At 41.2% G+C, this 21,858-nt stretch overlaps 1 protein-coding gene across 11 annotated transcripts in view; it reads right to left on the bottom strand.

Moving 5' to 3' along the window:
• Positions 1-21,858, bottom strand: part of ANKHD1 (ankyrin repeat and KH domain containing 1) — a 102,556-nt gene that overhangs the window by 70,886 nt on the left and 9,812 nt on the right. For all 11 annotated transcript variants that reach the window (XM_074552087.1, XM_074552083.1, XM_074552084.1 and 8 more), the window contains exon 2: positions 15,198-15,351. In XM_074552087.1, coding sequence (XP_074408188.1) covers positions 15,198-15,351 — 154 coding nt within the window. The remainder of the gene's footprint in view (positions 1-15,197; positions 15,352-21,858) is intronic.

The raw sequence follows: 21,858 nt of genomic DNA, 5'->3' as shown, positions 1-21,858 counted from the left end.
AATGCCATTTGGGATTTTTGGCTATTTTTTTTGGAGGAAAGCATTATCCAAAATCCTTCTCCATTTTTCAGTGGGTCATTTCAACACTACTATTCCCAGTTTGATATGGTAGGGATTATTTTAGCTTTGTTTTCTAAAACACTACAAAAACTACACTGAGGTTTCAGTCATTCCCAGCCAAGCACACGCCTTTGGAATCACTACCACTGAAAATCACAGTTATGGTCTGATTTCAGCTCAGCTCCAGAGCAATGAAAACTCACTGTACCTCCACCAGCCCTGCTATATGGCACTTCTCTCAAGAAAATATCCTTTTATATACAGGTGATAGAAATTTTCACTAAAAAATTATTTTCTCATCTTACCAAGTGCATGGCACAAACACAACTCACTGGCTGCAATTTTTATTTTTCTTCTCCTCAATTAGTATTTGGACATGCTAAATAAAATTCATTTAGCATGAAATTAAGAGCTACAGCTGGAGGGGTTTTTTTAAAATTTTATTAATTAGCATTTTACAATATTTCATGTGTCACCATCACAGTTCCCCATAGATTTAAGAGCAGCTGAGTTCTCAATTGCTATAAATCATATTCCTGACAGCAAACTGTGATGCTCAAAAATGACATTTTCAATGCAATCTGAAAAATCATATTCAGATCATCTGCCAAGCGTTTATTGGCAAAAGCAGAAATTTATTATCCTGGACTCTATTTCATGGTCCTTATCTCAAAATATCCCTTCTTCACAAATCCACTCCCTTAAACATAATAGGAAATCACCCACAATATTCACAAGTGAAAGGGAATGCCTGAAAAAAAAACCCATGAAAGGTCATTCCAACATACACACAGCTTGGGAGAAAACTTCCCCTAATTCCAGCTCCCATTTTTCACTTACTTGACACTACAAACTCTTAATATTACACTTGCATTTCCATCTCTTTTAATGCATTTGTGGGAACAGGAGCCAGCAATCTCCACCACATTCTCTCCTCTTTCCAGCACAGCAGCTGTAGCACTGAGATTTTCCTTTTCCAAAATCAAAAGCCAGGAAGCACTTCTGCAGCTACAGTTAGTTCTTACTGATATTTCAGTAACATTTTGATGGCAAGGGTTCCTTTTTGAGATCATCTCCTTTTTACATTAGTGTGCTTAAATATCTCACACTCTGAAAGCCAATTTTAGATTCCACACAAACACAAATCCTTGATTAACTAGTCAATATTCATTAACATTTCTTTTGAGAAATTAGATTCATTAAGTATCAATTTATAAATTTGGATTTCAATTTAGTCTCACGTCACTCCAATAAGGGTGACCTAATCAGGGAATTCACTACCTCAGCCACCAACTTCCATTTTTAGTTAAGTTTGGAAACCCAGTAAGTAAATTCAGCAATGAAAAACAGCTTTATATAGACTTACAGATGTTTCTAGAAAAGTCCCACTCTTCCCAAATAGTCTGAAATTTCATTTAATTTCTCTCTGCCAACCCAATCCACCCCATTCCTTTGTTTTCAGAATGCAAGGAAGAATACAGGTATTTGACAGATATGGAATACCAGACATATTTTAGCTTAGAACACTGAAATAAAAGATTGGTTAAACCCTTTAGCAGAGATTTGTTAACATATGAGAGGTCAGATAATGCAGAATAATACCAGAAAAATTATCCACATAACTATCTCCTCATCTTATTTAAAATCCTGACCATGCCAGACTTTGCTACAGCAGAACTCTCAATTTTTCTGTCAGTTTGATTTTCCCAAGCTTTCATTAGGCATCCATTTTCTCCCAGGTATGAACACTTTTCTAAAGTTAAAATAACATGAGCTTTTTTGTGCCAATCTAACACTTGACCACTTCCAGAAGGATGACTTTGTGCTCCTCCCCTCCCCATGTTCCCCCCATTGTCTCACACTGGGGAAAAGAGGAGTTTTCTCTCAGCACAAGATAAATCTGACCAGCAAAAGGTCTCTGTAGGCAGCACCAGAACTGGTAAGAGGAGAGAAAACCACGCAGGAACAGCCCCAAACCATCCTACCCACCTCACACACCTTCCTGTCACTCATCCACCATGTTTGTTCCAAATGTTTGCTCCCTAATCCAGGATCTTTATAAAGAAATTTAACCTTTCACTTTTTAAAGTTTTTTTTTTCTATTAAATCTCTATCAGAGAAATATTTGCCTTACTACAAGGCAACAAGTTCCCAGATGCAACCCCCAACACTGCTGAGGGAACAGGACTTCCAGACACACTCATCACATACGTGCAGCAAATCGTGCTGGTCACTCAAACAAAGGCACTCTGGTCCCACACACATTGCATGTAGTTTGTATGGAAGCATCAAGAATTACCCTGGTGTCATGATTACAGATGTATTTCTGCAGCAAAGAGCTTTTCCATCCATCTCACTGTGGGGAACCATCTGGGAGGAACTCTGACTCTTGGCTTACCTTGTGTTTTAAAGCACAACTGCAATCAGGACAGAAGCAATGTTACAGTGAAAATAACTGCCAGTTCTGGCTGAGAATAACTATTTCCACCAGCTTCACTAAATTGTTGGGGTTTATTCTGGTTTGGTTTTTATTTCTTTAATAGAAAAAGCACTCTTACCCACTGGCAACTAAGAACTTCTTCCCTACTTGCTTTTGATTGCAAGAAAATAGAAGATTTGAGAAAGATATTTAAAACACAGTACTAACTTTAATTCAAATTATAAAGGAAAAGAATGGGATTAAACAGTGGTTTATCTACGTGACTCTGAAAAACCTGAATTTGTTTTGGTGCTTTGCTGGGATTAAATGGGAGTTACACTGGATATCACAGTTAAAATAGGAGCTTAGCACTTTGTTTAAAATTTTTTTGAATGACCAAGTCAGGGATTTTTTTTTTCACCCTTAACACAGATAAAAGCCAGCAATACACACCCAGAATCATTTGCCACAGCAGCAAAACCACAGCAAACTACTTGGGGTGCCCAGTGCCTTTTCCCTTGCCAGTCCTCCCTTCCTTGTTATCTCCTCCTGCCACAAACCCTCCACACCAGAGAATATTCAACTCCATTTTATACTTCTAGACCTAAAACAAACGCTGTTCTGGTTGTGTGCTGCTCACCAGCCTTGCTGTGATTAGCTAAGGGAAAAGCTCAGCCATGGGCAGAATTGTTGGCCTGCCTTTGTGTGGCTGTGAACAGGACACAGTTAAACAGCACAGTCAGCACAGCCCTGAGCCGGGCAGTCACCTGCCCCCAGCCTGGCCAGCAGTGTGAGCACACACATCCCAGAGCATCCCACCACACATCCCAGTGCACCCCAGCACATCCCAGAGCACCCCAGTGCATCCCAGAGCACCCCAGCACACATCCTGGTGCACCCCAGCACATCCCAGTGCATCCCATCACACATCCTGGTGCACCCCAGCACATTCCAGTGCACCCCAGCACATCCTAGAGCATCCCAGCGCACTCCAGAGCACCTCAGAGCATCCCAGTACATCCCAGCACACATCTCTGTGCACCCCAGCACATCCCAGAGCATCCCACCACACATCCCGGTGCATCTCAGAGCATCCCAGTACATCCCAGTGCACCCCAGCACACATCCCAGTGCACCCCAGATAATCCCAGAGCATCCCAGTACATCCCAGCACACATCCTGGTGCACCCCAGCACATCCTAGGGCATCCCAGCGCACTCCAGAGCACCTCAGAGCATCCCAGTACATCCCAGTACACATCTCAGTGCACCCCACCACACATCCTGGTGCACCCCAGAGCACCCCAGCACATTCCAGTGCATCTCAGAGCATCCCAGTACATCCCAGTGCACATCCCAGTGCACCCCAGATAATCCCAGAGCATCCCCAGTGCACCCCAGCACACTCCAGAGCACCCCACCACACATCCCAGTGCACTCTAGTGCATCCCAGAGCACCCAAGCACATCCCAGCATACCCCAGAGCATCCCACTGCACCCCAGCATGCTCCAGAGCATCCCAGCACATCCCAGTTCACCCCAGCACATCCCAGCAGGCTCCAGAGCATCCCAGTGCACTCCAGCATATCCCAGAGCAGCCCAGAGAATCCCATTGCACCCCAGCACATCCCAGCACATCCCACAGCACTCCAGTCCATCCCTGCACTGAGCACAGGGAGCTGCTGTCACCCACCCAGTGCCCAGCCAGAACCACAGCTCAACTCAAATTCTGAGCTTTGGACACCAGCTCAGACACTCCTCTATGGCAAGGAAGAGAAGGAAGAATCTGATTGCTTCTGGGTGCTTGTATGAAGTAGTTTTAAACCTCTAAGTCACTCTTGGGGAATTTATTTTAAGCTAAGATTGCAATGCACACAATAATTACCCATACAGCTACAAAGGTGGTGTCCTGGTTTTGCATGGGATGCATTTATGGAAGTGATGCAACTTGCTAAATGATCCAGAAGTAGGACTTATGACCTCTGTAAAGACAGCTACACATTTTTACTTTGTGTCATAAATATGGAAAAATGTATCATTTCTTTAATTATTTTACAGAAAAAATATCACAGCTAATGGTTGGCATTTCCTGGTTCTTCCTTTCATGGCTTATCAGAGAGAAATGTTTCCTCATTTCAAGTGTGACAATTGTCTGGCTCCAAGAATCTGAAAGATCCATGTCAAAGAGCTAAGACTGCTACTAACAAGGGAAGGAGGAACATGGAAATGGCACTGCCCACTGTGGGAGGATAGGGAGCAAAGAAAAACCTCACATATCCCTGAGAAACATCAAAAGACAAAAAAAAAAATAATGTTGAGAAAGGTGCACAGAATTCCCTGTTCTTGATTTCACAGCTCAGTATTTCATGTCTCATCCTCTTTAGGGCTTGTGGCCCTTGAAAACAAGTTACTTTACAGACACTCCCACCTATTTAGTGGGACAAGGGGTAAAAAGCAGAAAGTAATTCTGCTGTCTGAGCAACCTAAAGGAAGGGAAAGTATCACACCAGGATATGACCCCCCTGCACAACAGAGATGCAGGAAGGCAAGAACTCATGTAACCTTGGAGAGCTATTTATAGACAAACAGCCCACTTGAACCATTCTCAAAGTCTGTGGCACTCAGGGGCAAACTGAGCCCCAGTGGGCTGCAATTGCCTTCCTGAACCACAGAGCAACTCTGACTCAGTACAGCACCCAGTGACTGTCTGGATAAAGACATTTGAAAATATTACTACATTTTCAAGCAAAGATCTTAGAGCAAATTGAGTGTCAGTAACATCACTGAGCTAACTCATTAACCCACAGAGTTTTAGCCCCTAGTTTATGCTATTTAGTATGGCAAAGCAAGCCAAAATACTGAGTATTTTCAGAGAGTGATCAAGTGCACCACTTCTTTAAAAAACAATCACCACACTAATGGTGTATAGCACAGACTAGTGTATAAATTCATGTCTCAAGCTGAACATTTGAGAAACTCTTCATGAAACCCTCTCCTCTGCCTAAAATGATCCACAGCCTTTCAGTGTACTGCCATCATTACATACATGCAGCATAACAAAAGATCCTGAAAGGAAAACCTTAAAGAATGCCACAGTGGATTGGAGTACCAAACTACCAAAAATCAGGATATTACAGTCTTTAGAAAGAAAATATGGAATTTATTTTACCCAACTTTACCCAATATTGACCCAACTTGAAGAAAGAACACACCCATCTACTGCAAACAAGAACATCCCAGGGGAGGTCATCCCATCTATTTATTTTTTGCAGCATCCTCTTGCAGTTTTAAAAACAAAAGGGAAGAGATGCATTTTTCACCTACTCCATGCCTCTGAAGCTTTGGTGCTTCAAATGGGAAATTTTGTTCATCTGAGGCCACAGAATCCAAGATGTGGCACCACACAGAGCAAATTCTACTGAGCTTCTTCAGAGCACTGGGAAGTGCAGAGAGAAACTGTAACAAGCAGGAATTCCATGGAGGGAGTTGCTTCCAATAGTGAGTATAAAAAAGTCCAGCCAATTAAGGTTCTACCACAGCAAACTTCTCTCACTATTTCCTCCAGGTTTTTGCTCTTACAGTGTGTAAAGACTAGAATAAAGCTGTTCTATCTCTTGCTGCTGGGGAGGATCAGCACTGGGTGCTCCTGCTCTAAGTGAAGGCTGATAGCCAAAAGCACAGCCACAGTGCAAGTTTATCCTTTTCTCATTAGCAAATCTTGCTGCTTTCCCTCCAGAGACTTCCAAAACATGCTGCTTCCTTGGTTTTAGACAAAGCCAGCTGGAAGTCAGGCCAGGTTGGTTAGAACATTCTTGCTACTCAAAAGCCAACTAATTCTTTGAAAGCAAAGACACAATTTCAGCCTTTATAATGATTCTGAGTTGAGGAGGTTTTTTTTTAAAGGACACATTCAACACAGAATGTGTTGAAAAATGTCAGGAAAAAAATGCATACACAGACATACACAGGAATAGTCAACTGCACACACAGGAATAATCAAATGCACAAATATGGAATAATTTGTTATAGCTCTTCAGAAAAGTAGTGGTAGATTTAAAGACAGATTCAACTTGCAAACCAAAAGCAAAAGGAAGACACCAAATGGAGATGCATAAACACAACACAGCTTGCAGGACAGATGAAATAACACTCCTCTCTCCATGCATCAGTAGAACTCAGCTTCAGTAACACCACTCATTTGGGGCAAAAAGTTATGAAGAGCAGAGATCACCTACAGAGACTCCAGAGAGAGCAGATGAAAGTGTGAAGAACATGAGTTAAGGGCAGAGAAAGGCTGGATGCTATTTAGAAAAACAATCAAAACCTGAGGGTGATATCAGTCTGCAAACCAGCTCGAAGGATGGCTGCACTGGAACACTGAACATGAGCTGCATTAAACAGAGCCAGAGCCACCAAAACCCACTCAGTGCTTTATTCCATATTTGTTCCTTCCCTCACAAAGCTCTTCCAAAGGAAGCAGCTCAGTGTTCCCTTCACCCCTGAGTTACATATTTCAGTACAGAACACTCAGGACTGGCAGTCCAAAAAACCTTCTGATGCCAAGGAGCACAGTGGGCTTGGCAGGCACTGGAGATTCTCTGTCTAACCAGTTCCTAAAGCCACCCAGCAGGAATGGCACAAGCACAGCTGAATCTGCCTGAGGAGAAGGCAGAGAAGAAGATAAAACTGAATCTACAGAGATTTTTTTCAGCCAGAGTTTTGAAAAACTTTTAAGAACCTGTGCAGAATTTCAGAGAAAGGTGATGCCTAAATGAATGACAAGTTAACAATTCTTGGTTTGGAAGCAAGTTTTATTACACAGGGGGAAAATTCCCTGAAGATCTGCACAGTGCATTTTGCTCCCACTGCAACTACTTTCCTGATGAATATAACCAGGATAACTTTATGCAATGCAATATTTTTTTATCATATCCTAGTATGTATTGAATCTTCAAGTATTTAAATAATTCATATTCACAAAGAATATAACCTGTCTTTTTGTGTAATATGTTCAATATATTACAGCTCATTTTAAATTTAGAGATTTAAGTTCTAGCTTTCAAAGTAAGGCCTGTAAAACAGCACAAAATAATTTATAGCAGGAAAGTAAGATGCTCATACCTCACTGTAAAAAAAGTCACTCGTTTCCATAAGTAGAATCAAAGATAAGTGGCAGAATATTTCACACGTTTTGTTTTTCATTAATCTGGTGAAAACTAGCTTGACTTTCTAGAAATAAGCAGAACTTAATCATTTGTGCTATGCATATACTTTATTACCATTTGTTTTCTTAGAAACTTGCTTATAATTACTTCCTGAACATACAACAGTAACATTTTGTCAAAGCTGAGTAAACAATTTTTAAAAATCAACCAATTCATGTGTTACACTGCAAAGTATTGACGACTGTCACAGACATCTTTTCATTAAAATCTTTTGGTTAAGATTTTTCCTGCTGAAGCTGAGAAGTTTCAGCAGCAAAGTGTAAACAATGGTTATCTGCTGCTGTGGAATGTAACAGGTGCATCTGTGATTGGTGTTGGGTGAATGTTTGGATTTACTGACCACTCACGGCAGAGCTGGGTCTCACTCTCTGCTGGGACACAAAACTTTGTTATTCACTCCTTTTCTATTCTTAGCTTAGCCAGCCTTCTGAGAATCTATTTCTTTTAGTATAGTTATAATGTAATATATATCACAAAATAATAAATCAAGCCTGCTGAAAACGAGGTCAACATTCTCGTCTCTCTGTTCATCCTGCAGCCCTTGTGACCACTGTGACAGAGAACCTCAGTTACTTCTGACAATTTAAAAGACCCCACATACTTGCTAGGATTACAGAACTGCCAGAAGGGTTACAGACAGATGTGTCACAGCCCACCAGAGGAAGTGTCCCCAGCCCAGCACATGACCCAGAGTGTTGGGGCAGCCATCAGCCCTGCCCAGGGCAGTGACTCCCCACAGGACACTCCCCCAGCTCCAGGAGGTGTGGCTCACATCCACACTCCTGACCTGACCTACCAGTTAGCCCAGTATGGAGCAAGTGCCTGGCACTGGTTACTGCCACCATGTTTGAATATTAAGATACAAAACATTAAAAAAAAATGTCAAAAAGGAAAATCTGAAAAACTGATTCAGATCCGATCATCTGCACACCTCAAAGCATCCAGCCAATATTCAAACTTTCTTTTGAACAATTCTAAACTCTGATTTTGTGACCATGTGCTAAGGAAACTACATGACTGAAACAACAAAAAAAAAGCAAACACAGGTTTCAAGTCAGTGTAATTGAGGTTTTTTTTAATAAACTACTAAGACTCTTCTTGCAGAAGATACAAGAGATTGAGGCCTGTCTACCTCCTCACTCTCTCTGCCACATTTCAGGAGAAGATTCACTTGCTGGTGAACTCCAACTTCCAAGAGCAGAAACTGCTTCATTTCCCACAGCTCCAATCTCTGCTTCCCAAGGACAGCAGCACATCCAGCTGCTGAGAGGAGGCAGGGACACAGAGCAAAGCAAACTCTGCACTGCACAGCATTGGCAGTACAGCACTGCTGCTTTTCTCCTGCCCAAACTCTCCCCACATTCCTTTTGGCTGAAGCTACTCCAAGTACTAATATAAGAAAGTAGTCCTGAAATCAATACTGAATGGAAAAAAGATTTTCAGCAGCAATAATTTGTTTCCCATATTGGAACAAGAGAGCAAAGGGTGTTTCATCTTACAGAAGAATCCAGCTTGCATGAAAAATAAAATACAGCAGAAGGAAAATAGAAAGGAGAAGTTAAGTTAATAAAAACTATATCCAGAACTGAAAAAAATCTTGTTAAAAGGAGGATTGCACAAACTTTTAATGGTACAATCCTGAAGAATTTACTGATTACTTACTTCTGACATCCATACACAGATATATATAAATATGTAGGCAACTTGAGAGACTGAGGAGAACCCTGGTCAATTTTTATACTTCACAAAATAAAACTGGTAAGTTTTTGTCTCATCTCTTCCCACTCCCCATCCCCTCTGAAGAAAGGTTAAAATCATCTTTGCCAAAGAATTCCAGAAGTAAAGCTTTCAGAGCTGGTAAGGTAGCAGCCATCTGATATCTAAAGGCAGCAATTTAAGTGTTATGACAATGAGATTGTTCCTCACAGCAAAATCCATCTGGAAAACAGCTAAAAAATATGAAGCTGCTACATTTAACACACTGTCAAAGCATGGAAGTTAATTTGACTAAGAGCAGGATTAGACTAGACTTTTTCCAATCTAAAAACCTACTAGAATAGAAAAAATATTTAAATCATGCAAAATCTCAGAGAGATATAATATTAATAATTCAATTACATGCACTCAATTGAGTTTATCCAACTTACTCAAAAGCACAACAAATCTCTGTGTTTCACATACCATATATTCCTTCCCACTCTGAATATTTGGATGGTGAAGAAAGAAAATGGGTAAATCATTGTAATGTGCCAGTATCTCAAAAGGCAGAAGGTTTGCAGTGAACAGGACAGGGGTGATTGCAGTGGCAGGGCAGCTTTGATCTCTACAGAAACACCTTCAGTGGGGCCTGTTCAAACTGTCCTGCTGAAAACTGCTTCCCTGATTTGGTCTGCATCCCATGCCCATGGAACACCAAGTACTTCAGATCAGACCAAATTATGGTGAAAAGCCTTTCTTGGTTTACCATCAGTTACATTAACTGGACTAAGGTAAGATTTTGGCCATGTTGAAGGAGGCTAAACACATTTAAAATTTGATATTGCAATGTTTTTACAATAAAGTTACATCTTTGCTCCAATTCCAGCAATCCTCTTTGATTCCCCCTCCCTCCTAAAAAGACCCTGCTTCTCTTTCTTTATTTCAAAACACCAATACACATCTAGATATGCCTTTGCTGTATTCCACAAGCACAGAGGTGCAACCAATAAAATGACAAACATGAATCTGTTTCCTGCAGACCCCCACTTGTATAGTTTCAAGTATAGTTGTATACTCGAAATAGTATAATATAATTTGTATAAGTATATTGTATATTATACAAGTATATGATATACTTGTATAATATACAATACAATTATACAATACAATTATACATACAATTATATGATATACAAGTATATGATATACTTGTATATCATATAATATAACTTGTATAGTTTCAAGCTTGGACAACCCTTCAGACATTAAGTTTCTAATGCCCACCCTCATTTAAATCACAGCTTAGTTACTCATCAGCCCCAAGAAAAGAAACACCAAGTTCATAAAAGAATCTTCTTCATCATAAATATGAATCAAAGAACATGATCAAAGAATTGCTCTAGCCCATCTCTGTCACTTTCTGAGGATTCCCTCAGATGCAGGATGAAAGCAAGCTGTGCCTCTCTGGCACTGTTCTTTCAGACCACAGCTCACTCCCTGGTAACCCTGCTGTTAGTGAATAACGAATGGGTTAGATCACATCACAAGAGGACAAAAAAGGCAGGTTTGGTCAACAGGTTGGCAAGTGAGTAAATAGAAATATAAATATACAAAGGAAAGCACTCAATTCCACCATTGCTGAATCTACTCTAACCTTTCAGTCGATCCTAAAGCAGGCAGATTTCATCTGGGCTCATCCATATTATGATCTGTGTTCTGTATTTCCACTAAGCAGGTGATCACTTCCACATTTTGCCTTTCCCAGCTCCAAAATACACAACCTATACCCCCAGCACCCCAGCAGCTTTTCCAAAGAGCAGTATCAGGCCCTCATGCCTGAATGAACTACTGAAATTCACAGGTACAAACAAAAACATTATTAGGACTCGAGTTCTCTTTCACCATTTACACTACAATTAATCCTTTAAAGTCCCAAAACCACCAAACCATTTGTGAGGGTCTCTAGCTACCTTTAATACTGTATTTCATCAGAAAAGAAGGATAACTGCTCACTGTTTGAACATAAGAATGGACTATTCACATGTTTCATTAAACAAACCTTTGGCTCAACATTCTCCCTCAAAATATTTTCCTCACAAGCCTCTTTGCAAACAATAGTGGGAGTCCTGAAGAACTCACTGCTTGCAGAACTACTCCCTGTGTAGATAAAGGAACATCATGTCCCCCAAAGGCAGCTGAAGTTTCTCCACCACTTTCTTCTGCATCTTTTTTTTTTTGATGCTTCATTGTCAGAGTGTTTCAACATTCAGATTGAGAAGGAACACACTTAAAATCTCTGCTGGAAGGGACACAGGCACTCAAGCTATTTCCTCAAGTCAAGCAGCAGTTCAGTAACACTCTATTTCACTTCCCAGAAAACTCAGCCAAGCCATGCTGAAACACCATCAACAGGGTATTTTAACTGCAGGGATTAACATTTTGACATTTCACAACTTTCTGTAGAAATCTGTGCTTTTGCTGCAGAATACACCAAATGGGGACCCAGGATTTTTATTTGGCCACGTGCCTGAACCAACACCTTTCCTATCCTCAAAAAACAACCTGCAGAAAGGCACTGCACAACACAGGAGAGTCATTTCCCCTTCCTGATGCCAATACAAGTTGGGAACAGAAAATGAAACTGGTTTAACCTGTTGGAATTATCCCACTTTGCCCTTTCACCAACACATCTTGAGGACCCACAAAGAACTCACCAAGAAGAACAAGAGCTTTCAACACTCAAACTAATCATCCCCAGTAGCACAGAGCTCTCATCTCCAGCTGTCAAATTCTGCCCCTAAAAAGGGCATTTGACACTTTCTTTCTGAAGATCCACACAAGAATCACGACTCTTCAGAGCTGAAATATTATTTTAAGAAATCCACAGTACCCTAATTAACAGTGGAGAGAAATGTTTCTAGTGCAGAACAGGACTCCACTCTCAGAATACTAATAATCTGTTTAATTGCAGCTTGAAAAATGGAAACATCCTCCAAGCAGGATGGTTCTCATTCCATAGATTATTTTACCTATAAATCCCTGCTCTGCTAATAGGAGTTAAACTGAAGGAAGATATAGCAGCTTTGTTTAGGTTAAAACTTGCCACACAACACAATTCAGTTGTTTTAATTTATCTCCAGTTTCTGAAGGTGCAAACAACTGATATTTACAACGGTCTCTTGGTCTTCAGATTGTAGAACTAATTTTTTTGAAATAATACAAACACTGACAGCTGTTTAAAGGTAGTTGTTCATTAATAAAGTGCCTGTTCTTTCACAGAATAAAGTATAGTTGTCTAAAGTGAAGCTAATCTGGCAGATTTTTAGAGAAAAACAAGAATCTCTGGATGCACATGGATTTGTACATGTGTGTAATTGCTGCTATGCCAAAGGGGGTGAGACACAATCCTCTTGCTGGAAATTTGGCTTAAGGCTCTCACCTTCCACATCCACAATCCTTGAAACAGAAAAAGCAAGTGAAAAAATATCCAGCACTCTCATGGTGGGTAAATACAACCTACAGAAACATCTTCAAGCAGTTCAAACAACCTCTGGCTTCTTGTGCAGCAGCTCTCAAATCAAGACAGCTCCTCACAAACAAAGCACAGCCCCTACAAATCACACAATGGCTGAAAAGCACTTCTGCACAAGCACTTGGAAGAACAAAATCCCACGTGGCTGCAGTTGCTAGAACTCACCTTCCTGAGCTAATCAACAACACAGCCATGTGAGATTGGAGCATTAAAGGATTCAAGATGAATGAGCAAAACTTGTTCTGCAAGTCACACTCATTAGGATCCTAATGACACATCCACAAACCTGGCACGCGAGAAACCCTAAGAAATCCAAGATACTGATCACAAAATTGATTTTTTTCTAGGTTGTAAGGTGGAATCAAGCCCCTCACAGGGGGATCATCACAACCAAGGCCTGGAAACTACAGACAAGGTTTTAAATGTGTCTGAGCCATAGTTCTGCCTCCTACTTTTCCAAGCTATCCTTAATGCTGAGGACTGAACTGTAACTAAAAGAACAGCAGAAATCACTTGCTTTTACCAAACTGTAAAAGAATACAAAGGTCCAGCACTAGGTTGCCATGATGGAAGCCTAGAAGCTCACTCAGGGTTAAAAAGGGTATTTTCAGCCAAACCAGCCAGATAAATCCAGTGAAGGTATTAGAACATCTCCCAAAACCACTTACTTCTTTTTCAATCACTGTCAAATTATGGCTTTTATTAATGAACTATCAGATTCACAGCATCTTCTTTAGGTTAGCCTGTTATTTTTAGTATTCCAATCCACAGTGGGAAATACAAGTACAGCTTAACTAGAGAACTTTCCCCAGAGTATTTTCACTCTTCTGATCTCACACATTCATCAAGTGGCATTAATTTTGTCCAGTCTTTCTGGAGAGGAAGTCCTCAAACAAAGGCACTCCTTTTTTTATTTGCTCTTCTTTCCAGATTCCTTCCTCTCTGCTCATGTACTTGGGGAAAACCAAGACATGGAAACCTCAGCTAAAAAACAAATTATGTAATCTTGGGGACAAATACCCAACTAGTGCTTAGAAATCTGAGTCCAGCATTCTCACAGGTGCTACAAACAGCAAAGGCACCTCCTGGATATGCCAAATACTGGGAGATCTCTGTGAGCACTGCAGCCCCAGCATTGCCCCATAACACCAGCAATTTATAAAGCCAAAAATGGGCTTTGGGACACAGCAACCACCAGGTACATGAGAGGAACTGATTTGCATTTTTAAAACTGCTTGAAAAGGGAGGAAATTATTCAAATTCCCTTAGTGCATGTAGTATCCCAGGAACAGCCTGTGTTCCCCACAAAACAAAGTTTGGGCCTCAAGAGTTACAGCAGACAGGCTGCTGCAACTTCCTGCTGACAAAAGCTGTGCTGTGTTCTAAGTTGGGGATTCTGAAATCCAAAATGCAAAGAGAACCCAAATCCCAAATCTCTGCCCCTTTTGCTTTCTTAGAATAAAATTCTCCTTTAAGACTGTACACAGCTTAACATCTACACACCTGCAAATAAGTGCAATTTTATGTAGCTCCTTAAGTGTTCCAAAGTAAGGTGGGAAAACTCCAATTTTAGCACACCATTACAAGTCTGAGTATATACTGATGATGATCAATTGTGATTTGTTTCAAAGCAGGGGTTTTATATCTTTTTGTCCTTGGAATTTTGAAACTAAGAAATAATTTCCAAATCCCTGACAAACATCCCAGTCACAAATTGTAAGAGGGTTTGAATTAGTCAAGATTTCATTCTTAAGCTAATAAATGTAGAAGCAACTATGTTCATCAGGTCTGTTCCAAATCAGGAATGTTTAATATGTATTTTCCAACAGTGATACCTCAAAACTACAGAATGCAAAAATGCTTTTGTCAAAGTTAAAACAGAGAAAAAAGTATTTTACCTGTAAATTTCTGGAGTAATGAATTAATAATTATATATTGACTAAATTAGCAGGAAAAAAAAGGTCATTTTAGCAAATCTACTTCCCTGTATTTTCTCCTCATTAATTCTCCCTCTCGTAACATATGTAATCTCAATTATATGAAATACCATTTAATTCAAATTCATTTTTCTAACTCTGTATGTACAGAAAGAGTGCACTAAGCAACCTGCAACCCTTGCAGGAGTTATGAGCTTCTTTTCCATGTTCTGCTCATCATGGGAAATTTCCAGACTCCTGAACATTTCACCAGTGTCAGAATTTATGTGCTGCCAGATCTGTGTACAAAAAGTCAGGTTCAGAAAAAGAACTAGACAAGGGAAGTACCTGCTGCCTCCAGTAAGGCTTCAAGTCTTGCTTGTGTTTCTGGATCCACAGTTCTCAAGTCTGCACCTTCTGCAGCACTCGATAGGAACAGCTCCGATGTGGTTTTGAGCACTGGGTTATCAAGATCTTCTTGGTCCAAAATAAATGATTCGACCTGTTTGCAAAGTCAAAACAAACCAATTTTACCATTTTTGAAGCTTTAAAGTAAATCTAGAATACTACCCCAAAAATCCCATTAAAATAATCTAACTGTACTATCATAATTATGTTTTAACTGCCAAGAACAAAACTACAAAAAACATCTGGTCAACTGATTGAAGAGGTAATTAAAGTAACAAAATACAAAAACTGCAAAAATTACAATTTAAAACACTCAGCTCAGGTAAAATACAGAATAAGTGTTATTATGCATGTTTGCACAGTTAACCACCCAAGCAGGCTGTAACATCTTTGTCACCAGAAGCTCATCTACCATGTTATTATTAATAAAAGCCACCAGTAATGACTGTGGTACAGCTGGACCTGAGTGCCAGGGAAAGATGGAATGTTTTCCCAAGATGCCTTTCATTTCTCTTTTAAAAGTCATTTCAGCAGAGGTAGCACAAAGATTTTGTTTATTTTGAGCAGGAACACAAGGATTGACCAAAACTCAATAGCAAAACATCTGTTTCCAAGCTGGCACTCAGCATTAGCCCAGGCTGCTGTGCTTTGTGGACAAGAAGAGATCTGCAGCAGGATCAGGCAGGCAGGCATTCCCACCAAGCAGCAATAATGCTGTCCCACCAGTGCCCCACGTGACCTCCAAACACAAGCCCATGGAATTACTCAACACAACACACTGCAGTTTTATGACAGCTTGCCAGAGTAAACAAGGAGGATACCTGACTCACACAGCTACATTTCAGAATCTCCCAAGCTCAGACATAATTTCCTCTATTTTCAGGAGTATTTTAAGACAAAAACATTATTTTATAATTAGATGTTGTCTGTTATCTGTACCAACACTATTGGTGCCTTAGCCCTCTCCCACTTCATACCCCAGTCTCATCTCCCTTTCTCAGCTTTCCCCAAAATACTTCCCCCTATTTTTCTCACCCCAGCAGAAAACTACCACCTGGTTTTCCCCTGGAAAAGGAAAATTTATACTTCAAAAAAATCAAATCAGGCCATCTGCAAATTCATTCAGTGCTCCATTGTGTGAACAACGTTAACAGGATCTGGGAGCAGCACAGAGCTCTGCTATTCGTTCATTTCTTCCCCTTTTTGATATGGAAATGGCTGTAACACCATCCCCTGGTGTCCCAGCCAGCCCTGTGTGCCAGGGAAATGCTCACATTGGAATATCATGGCAATAGGAGCAAGTATGACTTTTTAGGAACACTGAACATGAGAACACAAATATCCACATCTCAGTGGATATTTGTGACCCCAGCCAGCTTACAGATAGTAGATCTTGTGTGCCAGACACAAATATTAAAGGTAAGGCAGCAGGCTCTGATTTGGTGCTCAGAGAAGCAAGATTTCTAGGTTAGTCCAAGCAACAGTCCTAAAAATAAGAAACTGTCATTGCAAGAAAGAGTTGAACATTAAACAAGTAGAAAATCAGTGACCCAAACCAGTGATACATATTTTTACTACAAACAAATAAGAGCTATTTACACAGCAAAATGTATCCCTACAGTAACAGCCCCCTCAGCAGAACTCAAATTCCAGGTTAGTCCATAGCCAGCTTAAGGACTCTCTGCTTTCATGAGTTCTGATGCAAAACTGATTTCTGGGAAAATTCACCCTTACCTACATGAGTACTTCAGGGTTTTTCATTTTTTCCCCACAAGGCTACACAAGGCATTAATATGATGGCAATATAACTCCTATTGCAATATGTTTGTGTGATCTGGTGAAGGGCAGAAATTCCCACTGTGTCTACATGACCATTCTTTATATACAGCTGAGAACCTGATACAAGAAATTTTATTAGATTCTTATGGACATTTTTCTTTGTCAACCACACCACTACATTTACCAGCAGTCCTCCCTTTTGAGGACACACCAAAAGGAGTAAAAATGTCACCTCCCACTGAAGCAAGTGCACTTGAGAACAACAAACACTGCAGAAACACTCAGTGGCTCCTGGCAAGCCTCAGGGCTCTCCTCAGCCAAGGGAAGCACAGCAGCCTTGCAGCAACCTGCCAGAAGCTGTCCTGCTGCAAATTGTAAAACTTCATGGTTTTGACACTTTGGGAAAGATCTGGACCATTTTCTCCCTGCCTGCTGCCAGCACAAGCTCACTGGGATCTATTTACTGGATTTTACAGGCAACAATCCACATCTTGAGCCTAAATCGGTGTTAATTCACCATGCAAATATTCAGCTTCCAAGGAACCTCTGTCTCCCCAGCAGGGAATACATTTTGCTTACAGGAACCTCGAAATAAGTCTGTATTTTTAACAATGATTGTGCAAACACTACTAATTAAATTACACACACAGTTTTTACTTACTGGTGTAGTCTGCTCTTTTCACCACTCTTATGAACTCTTCCTGCCTTTCAGCTCTTCTTTACATCAGCAACTGCACTTCCAGAGACTTTGCACAATTAAAATCTCTCAAAAATTCCTGCTTCATACACAATACTTTCATCATAGTTTTGTATCATAGGAAGGCAGATGCTTTCATTATTACTGCACATGTTAAGCACCATTTTTTAGGTTTTATTTTGATTTTTAGTAAGAGCTTAATAACATACCCACAGTAAAAATATATCTTGAGTGTGAAAATACTGAAAATCCATATGCAAAATGTTAAAATAGTTGCACCACTGCCAGTCTCCCAGAATAAACTTCAATGTATTTTCATGTCAGAATGTCTGACATTTCTGTAAATCAATGCAGTTTCTCACACAATAAGACAAAGCCAGAGAGAATGAACAGTTGGATATTCTATCACTAATAGCAGAGTGAGAAATTACCTAATTGATCAGATGTCTCTTGTGAATGGAAGTGACCTACAATAAATATATATCATAATATTTTTTTTGAAATATCAAACAAATCTGGCTTTTAAAACAAAAAAATAACTGCATTAAAAATCAAAACAAGCAAGTAAAAAATCCAAGCACATTTCATATTAGCATTCCTGGAAGACATAATACACTGCTCATGTGGCAAAATTTAGGCACTCTGTTCTATCCTAATCAGATCTGCAGCAAAGTGATAGAGTAACCAGTCACTGTGCTATTTTTGGATTATTTTGCTAGCTGCTTTGGGCAGTTAATAAGCATCTTACTTGGGCAGGCTCATGAGGAACACAAGGACTCCAGACATTATTCCAACAGCCAAACCAATTTCACCTTCCCAGCCCACAGCCCAGAAGCTGCAGGGGACAGGAGGGCAGGGCTCACCCCCCCAGTGCCTCCTGCCCTCCCACAGCAGCCATGGCCTCGCTGAAGCCCTGCCAAGGACTGCAGCAGCCTGGCAGCTCTGCAGATCCAGTTACAGCCCTGGAGCCTCCTCCAGAGCAGCCACATTGCAGCCATGTGGCCTCAGCTCCATCAGCGTTTGGGTGTTACCCCCAGCACTGAGTTAATGCAGCTCAGGGACGCACAGGGACTTTGCAGCACCACCATCCTGTTGTAACCTTCACTGCAGCGTTGTCCTTGCCTCTCTGCTGGGGCTCTGCTCCATTCTCTGCAGCACAGCCCTTCCTGTCTTCTCAGGGCTCCTCCTGGGCTCTCGACCCACCCCTATTTATTTCAGTTACCTTCACGAGCTACAGCTGCTGCCCAACTAAGGACCCTGCAGCTGTGGCTCCTTTGGAGCAACCCACACTACAAAACAACATATATTCAGGCAAGAACAACACTGCAGTGAAGATTACAACAACTGGTTAGGGATATGTATATTCTGTGTATGTGTTTAAAGGCAGCCTGAGAGCTGGGACTTCAGAACATAATATGGCCTTGGAATTAAGGAGCTGTAACAGCAGAAAGCTGTAAGAATATGGCCTTTAAGGAAAAGAGCCTTGGAACATCTAGGGACTTGTATGTGTTTAAGGACAGTGGAGAGCTGTGGCAGCCAGAGAGAGCAGGGACTGTACAGGGATATGTATATTCTATGGATGTATTTAAGACAGCCAAAAGCTGTGGCAGCCTGAAAGCTAGGACTGTGTGTATATTGTAATTGTGTAATTGCTACAAGAAAAGGGGGAATATGTGGGGGCCTGAATATATGTTGTACTGTAAGATCTGTGTGGGTCCGAGTTACTCCAAACAAGCTGCAGCTGCAAAGTCCTTCGTTGGGCAGCAGCTGTAGCTCTGAAGGTAACAGAAATAAATAGGGGTGGGTTGAGAGCCCAAGAGGAGCCCCTGAGAAGACAGGAAGGGCTGTGCTGCAGAGAATGGAGCAGAGCCCCAGCAGAGAGGCAAGGACAGCACTGCAGGGAAGATTACACCAAGGGGATGCACAGGGACTTTGCAGCACCACCATCCCCACTGACACCGGTGATTCTGGTCAGCTGGACATGATGAGCAGGGTTACAACACATTTCTAATATTAAATCTAAACTGAGCTCCCTTATGTTGCACTAGTGCAAAGTGCTTTGCCCAGAATAGCCTGGACCTGCTCACAAACAGCCTGCTCCTGACAGGCTACAGAGGATGGAAAAGCTTCCTGGGGGCTGGAGGTAGCACTGCTCCCTCCTCCTGCAGGCAAGGGCAGCAGCACAGACAGCTCCTCCTGCCTTCTCCTTCCATTTCTGCCACATCAGTGCTCCTGGGAAGGCCATCTTTACAAAAAGTGTTCATAGCAAAGAGAAAGGTGCTGTTAAATTATTCCCTTGAACTTGAACCTATTGAGCTATGAACATTTCTTTTGGGGTAACAATACTCATTGCTCTGTTTGTGAAGTATTTACAAATAATAAGGACTCAAGCTCTTGACTGGGACTCCTAAACTCCTATTTTTTATGCAAATAAATGACTGCCTGAATTTCTCTTTTGTGTTAGGAAACCACTCTAATTACTTCTATAATTCTATTTGGACATTTTCACTCCATAATTAACAGCATGTGCAGTGCTGCATTAGGAGAAATGCAGCAGAGAAAGTTCTTGTGGATTTTTCAGAAAACCCCAACCTCTTACAGTTTATGTTGTCATGTCCTTTATTAAACTGAAGGCCAATATTGGATTAATACTTGCAATCCTGCCCTAAAATTTTTGGGGAATAGTGACAGGACATAGCACTAAGAATGAACTTTAGTTTGTATTTCAAATTTTACATTAAACTCTTGTAAATTCCACATATAAAGGATTTCAGCTATCAAATCCATTAAAAATAATCATTCCAAGGAGAAAGTAAAGTGAAGGACTTTGTCCCTGACATGACACTCTTAGATGCTCCCTGCAACAATTAAGTGTAGCACAACCCCCTTGGTGTGGACTTAACTCCAACAAAAAGCCTGGGTTTGATTTACCAGAGAATGCACTTTTCAACACTCTTCCCCTGCCAGCCCAGCCAAACATCTTTGCACCTGCTTAAGGCACTTTCCTGCACAACCATTTCAGTTTCAAGAGATGGAGTAAAGGAAGAGGAAAAATCACACACTAATGTGGGTATTTTCACAAAACCTTTCAGTGGGGTCTCAGGACACTGTCCTTTCTTGGCATTTCAAAGCTACAGAAAGAAAATAAACATTTCAGGGAAGTACTCTAGAGTCAGTACCTAGAAACAACATAGAATCAATGGGAACATCAATTCAGACATAATTAATTATATAAAACCATATCCACTGTGTTTGGCTAGAGCTGTAAATTCTAAAGGCAGTTTCTTCCATTAAAAAATAAAAGTTCCAGCCCAAGAAGACAGAAACCACCAGGAGAGCATTATCCAGCACCAAGGATGCTGTGATTCCACAGAACCCTGCCAGCCTGGGGGTACAGGGTGCTCTGGGTGCTCCCCACCACCATGGGGAGCATAAAGCACCTGGAGCATCATCCAGTCACTGCTCACCTTGTGACAGGTCAGGCAGCTTCACACTAACACCTCAAAAAGGGAGAAAACAAATATTTTTCTACCACTTGATGAATTTCATGGACTTCAAAGGGGTCTGTCAAGCTGGAATATCATTCTTTGGGAGCAGACAGGCATTAATCATGGCAGCTCCCTATGGCCCCACCTTGAAGTGCAGCTGTCAGAGCTCACACCTGCAGCAGCAGCAGCTCCACAGGCAGGGAATTACACTGGGAGGGTGGGGAGAGAAGGGGTGCAAATCTGTTCAGCTCTGATTGCAGCAGGAAGCTGAGTGAGTGACTGGAGGCAGGATTATCTAAAGGACAGCCTTTATTCCCAGAGATATTAAACAATTACCAAACAAGCAGCTACAGGATCTGTGGGCTGTGATGAGCTCATTTCAGAGCACAGGTTCAGGTTGCAGATGCTGCTATAGATACAGGGTAAATACAGGTGGACACAGCCTCAAGATTTGTTGCTGCAGGAAAGGAAAGGCCCTCACACACACAGTGTGGGCCATGAGAACAACATCCCTACACAAAATACAATATTCATTTTAGGAGCTGCCTAAAATGATGGGAGAGGCAGCAGGCAGTGAGCAAGGACTGACACCTTTATGGCTGTTTCACCACAGGGTCTCAAGCCTGGCACCCCAAGT

The sequence above is a fragment of the Zonotrichia albicollis genome, chromosome 15 (assembly GCF_047830755.1).
Source record: "Zonotrichia albicollis isolate bZonAlb1 chromosome 15, bZonAlb1.hap1, whole genome shotgun sequence".
Taxonomy (NCBI): Eukaryota; Metazoa; Chordata; class Aves; order Passeriformes; family Passerellidae; genus Zonotrichia; species Zonotrichia albicollis.
Note: the sequence above shows the minus strand (reverse complement) of the source record. Positions and strands in the feature narration are given on the sequence as shown.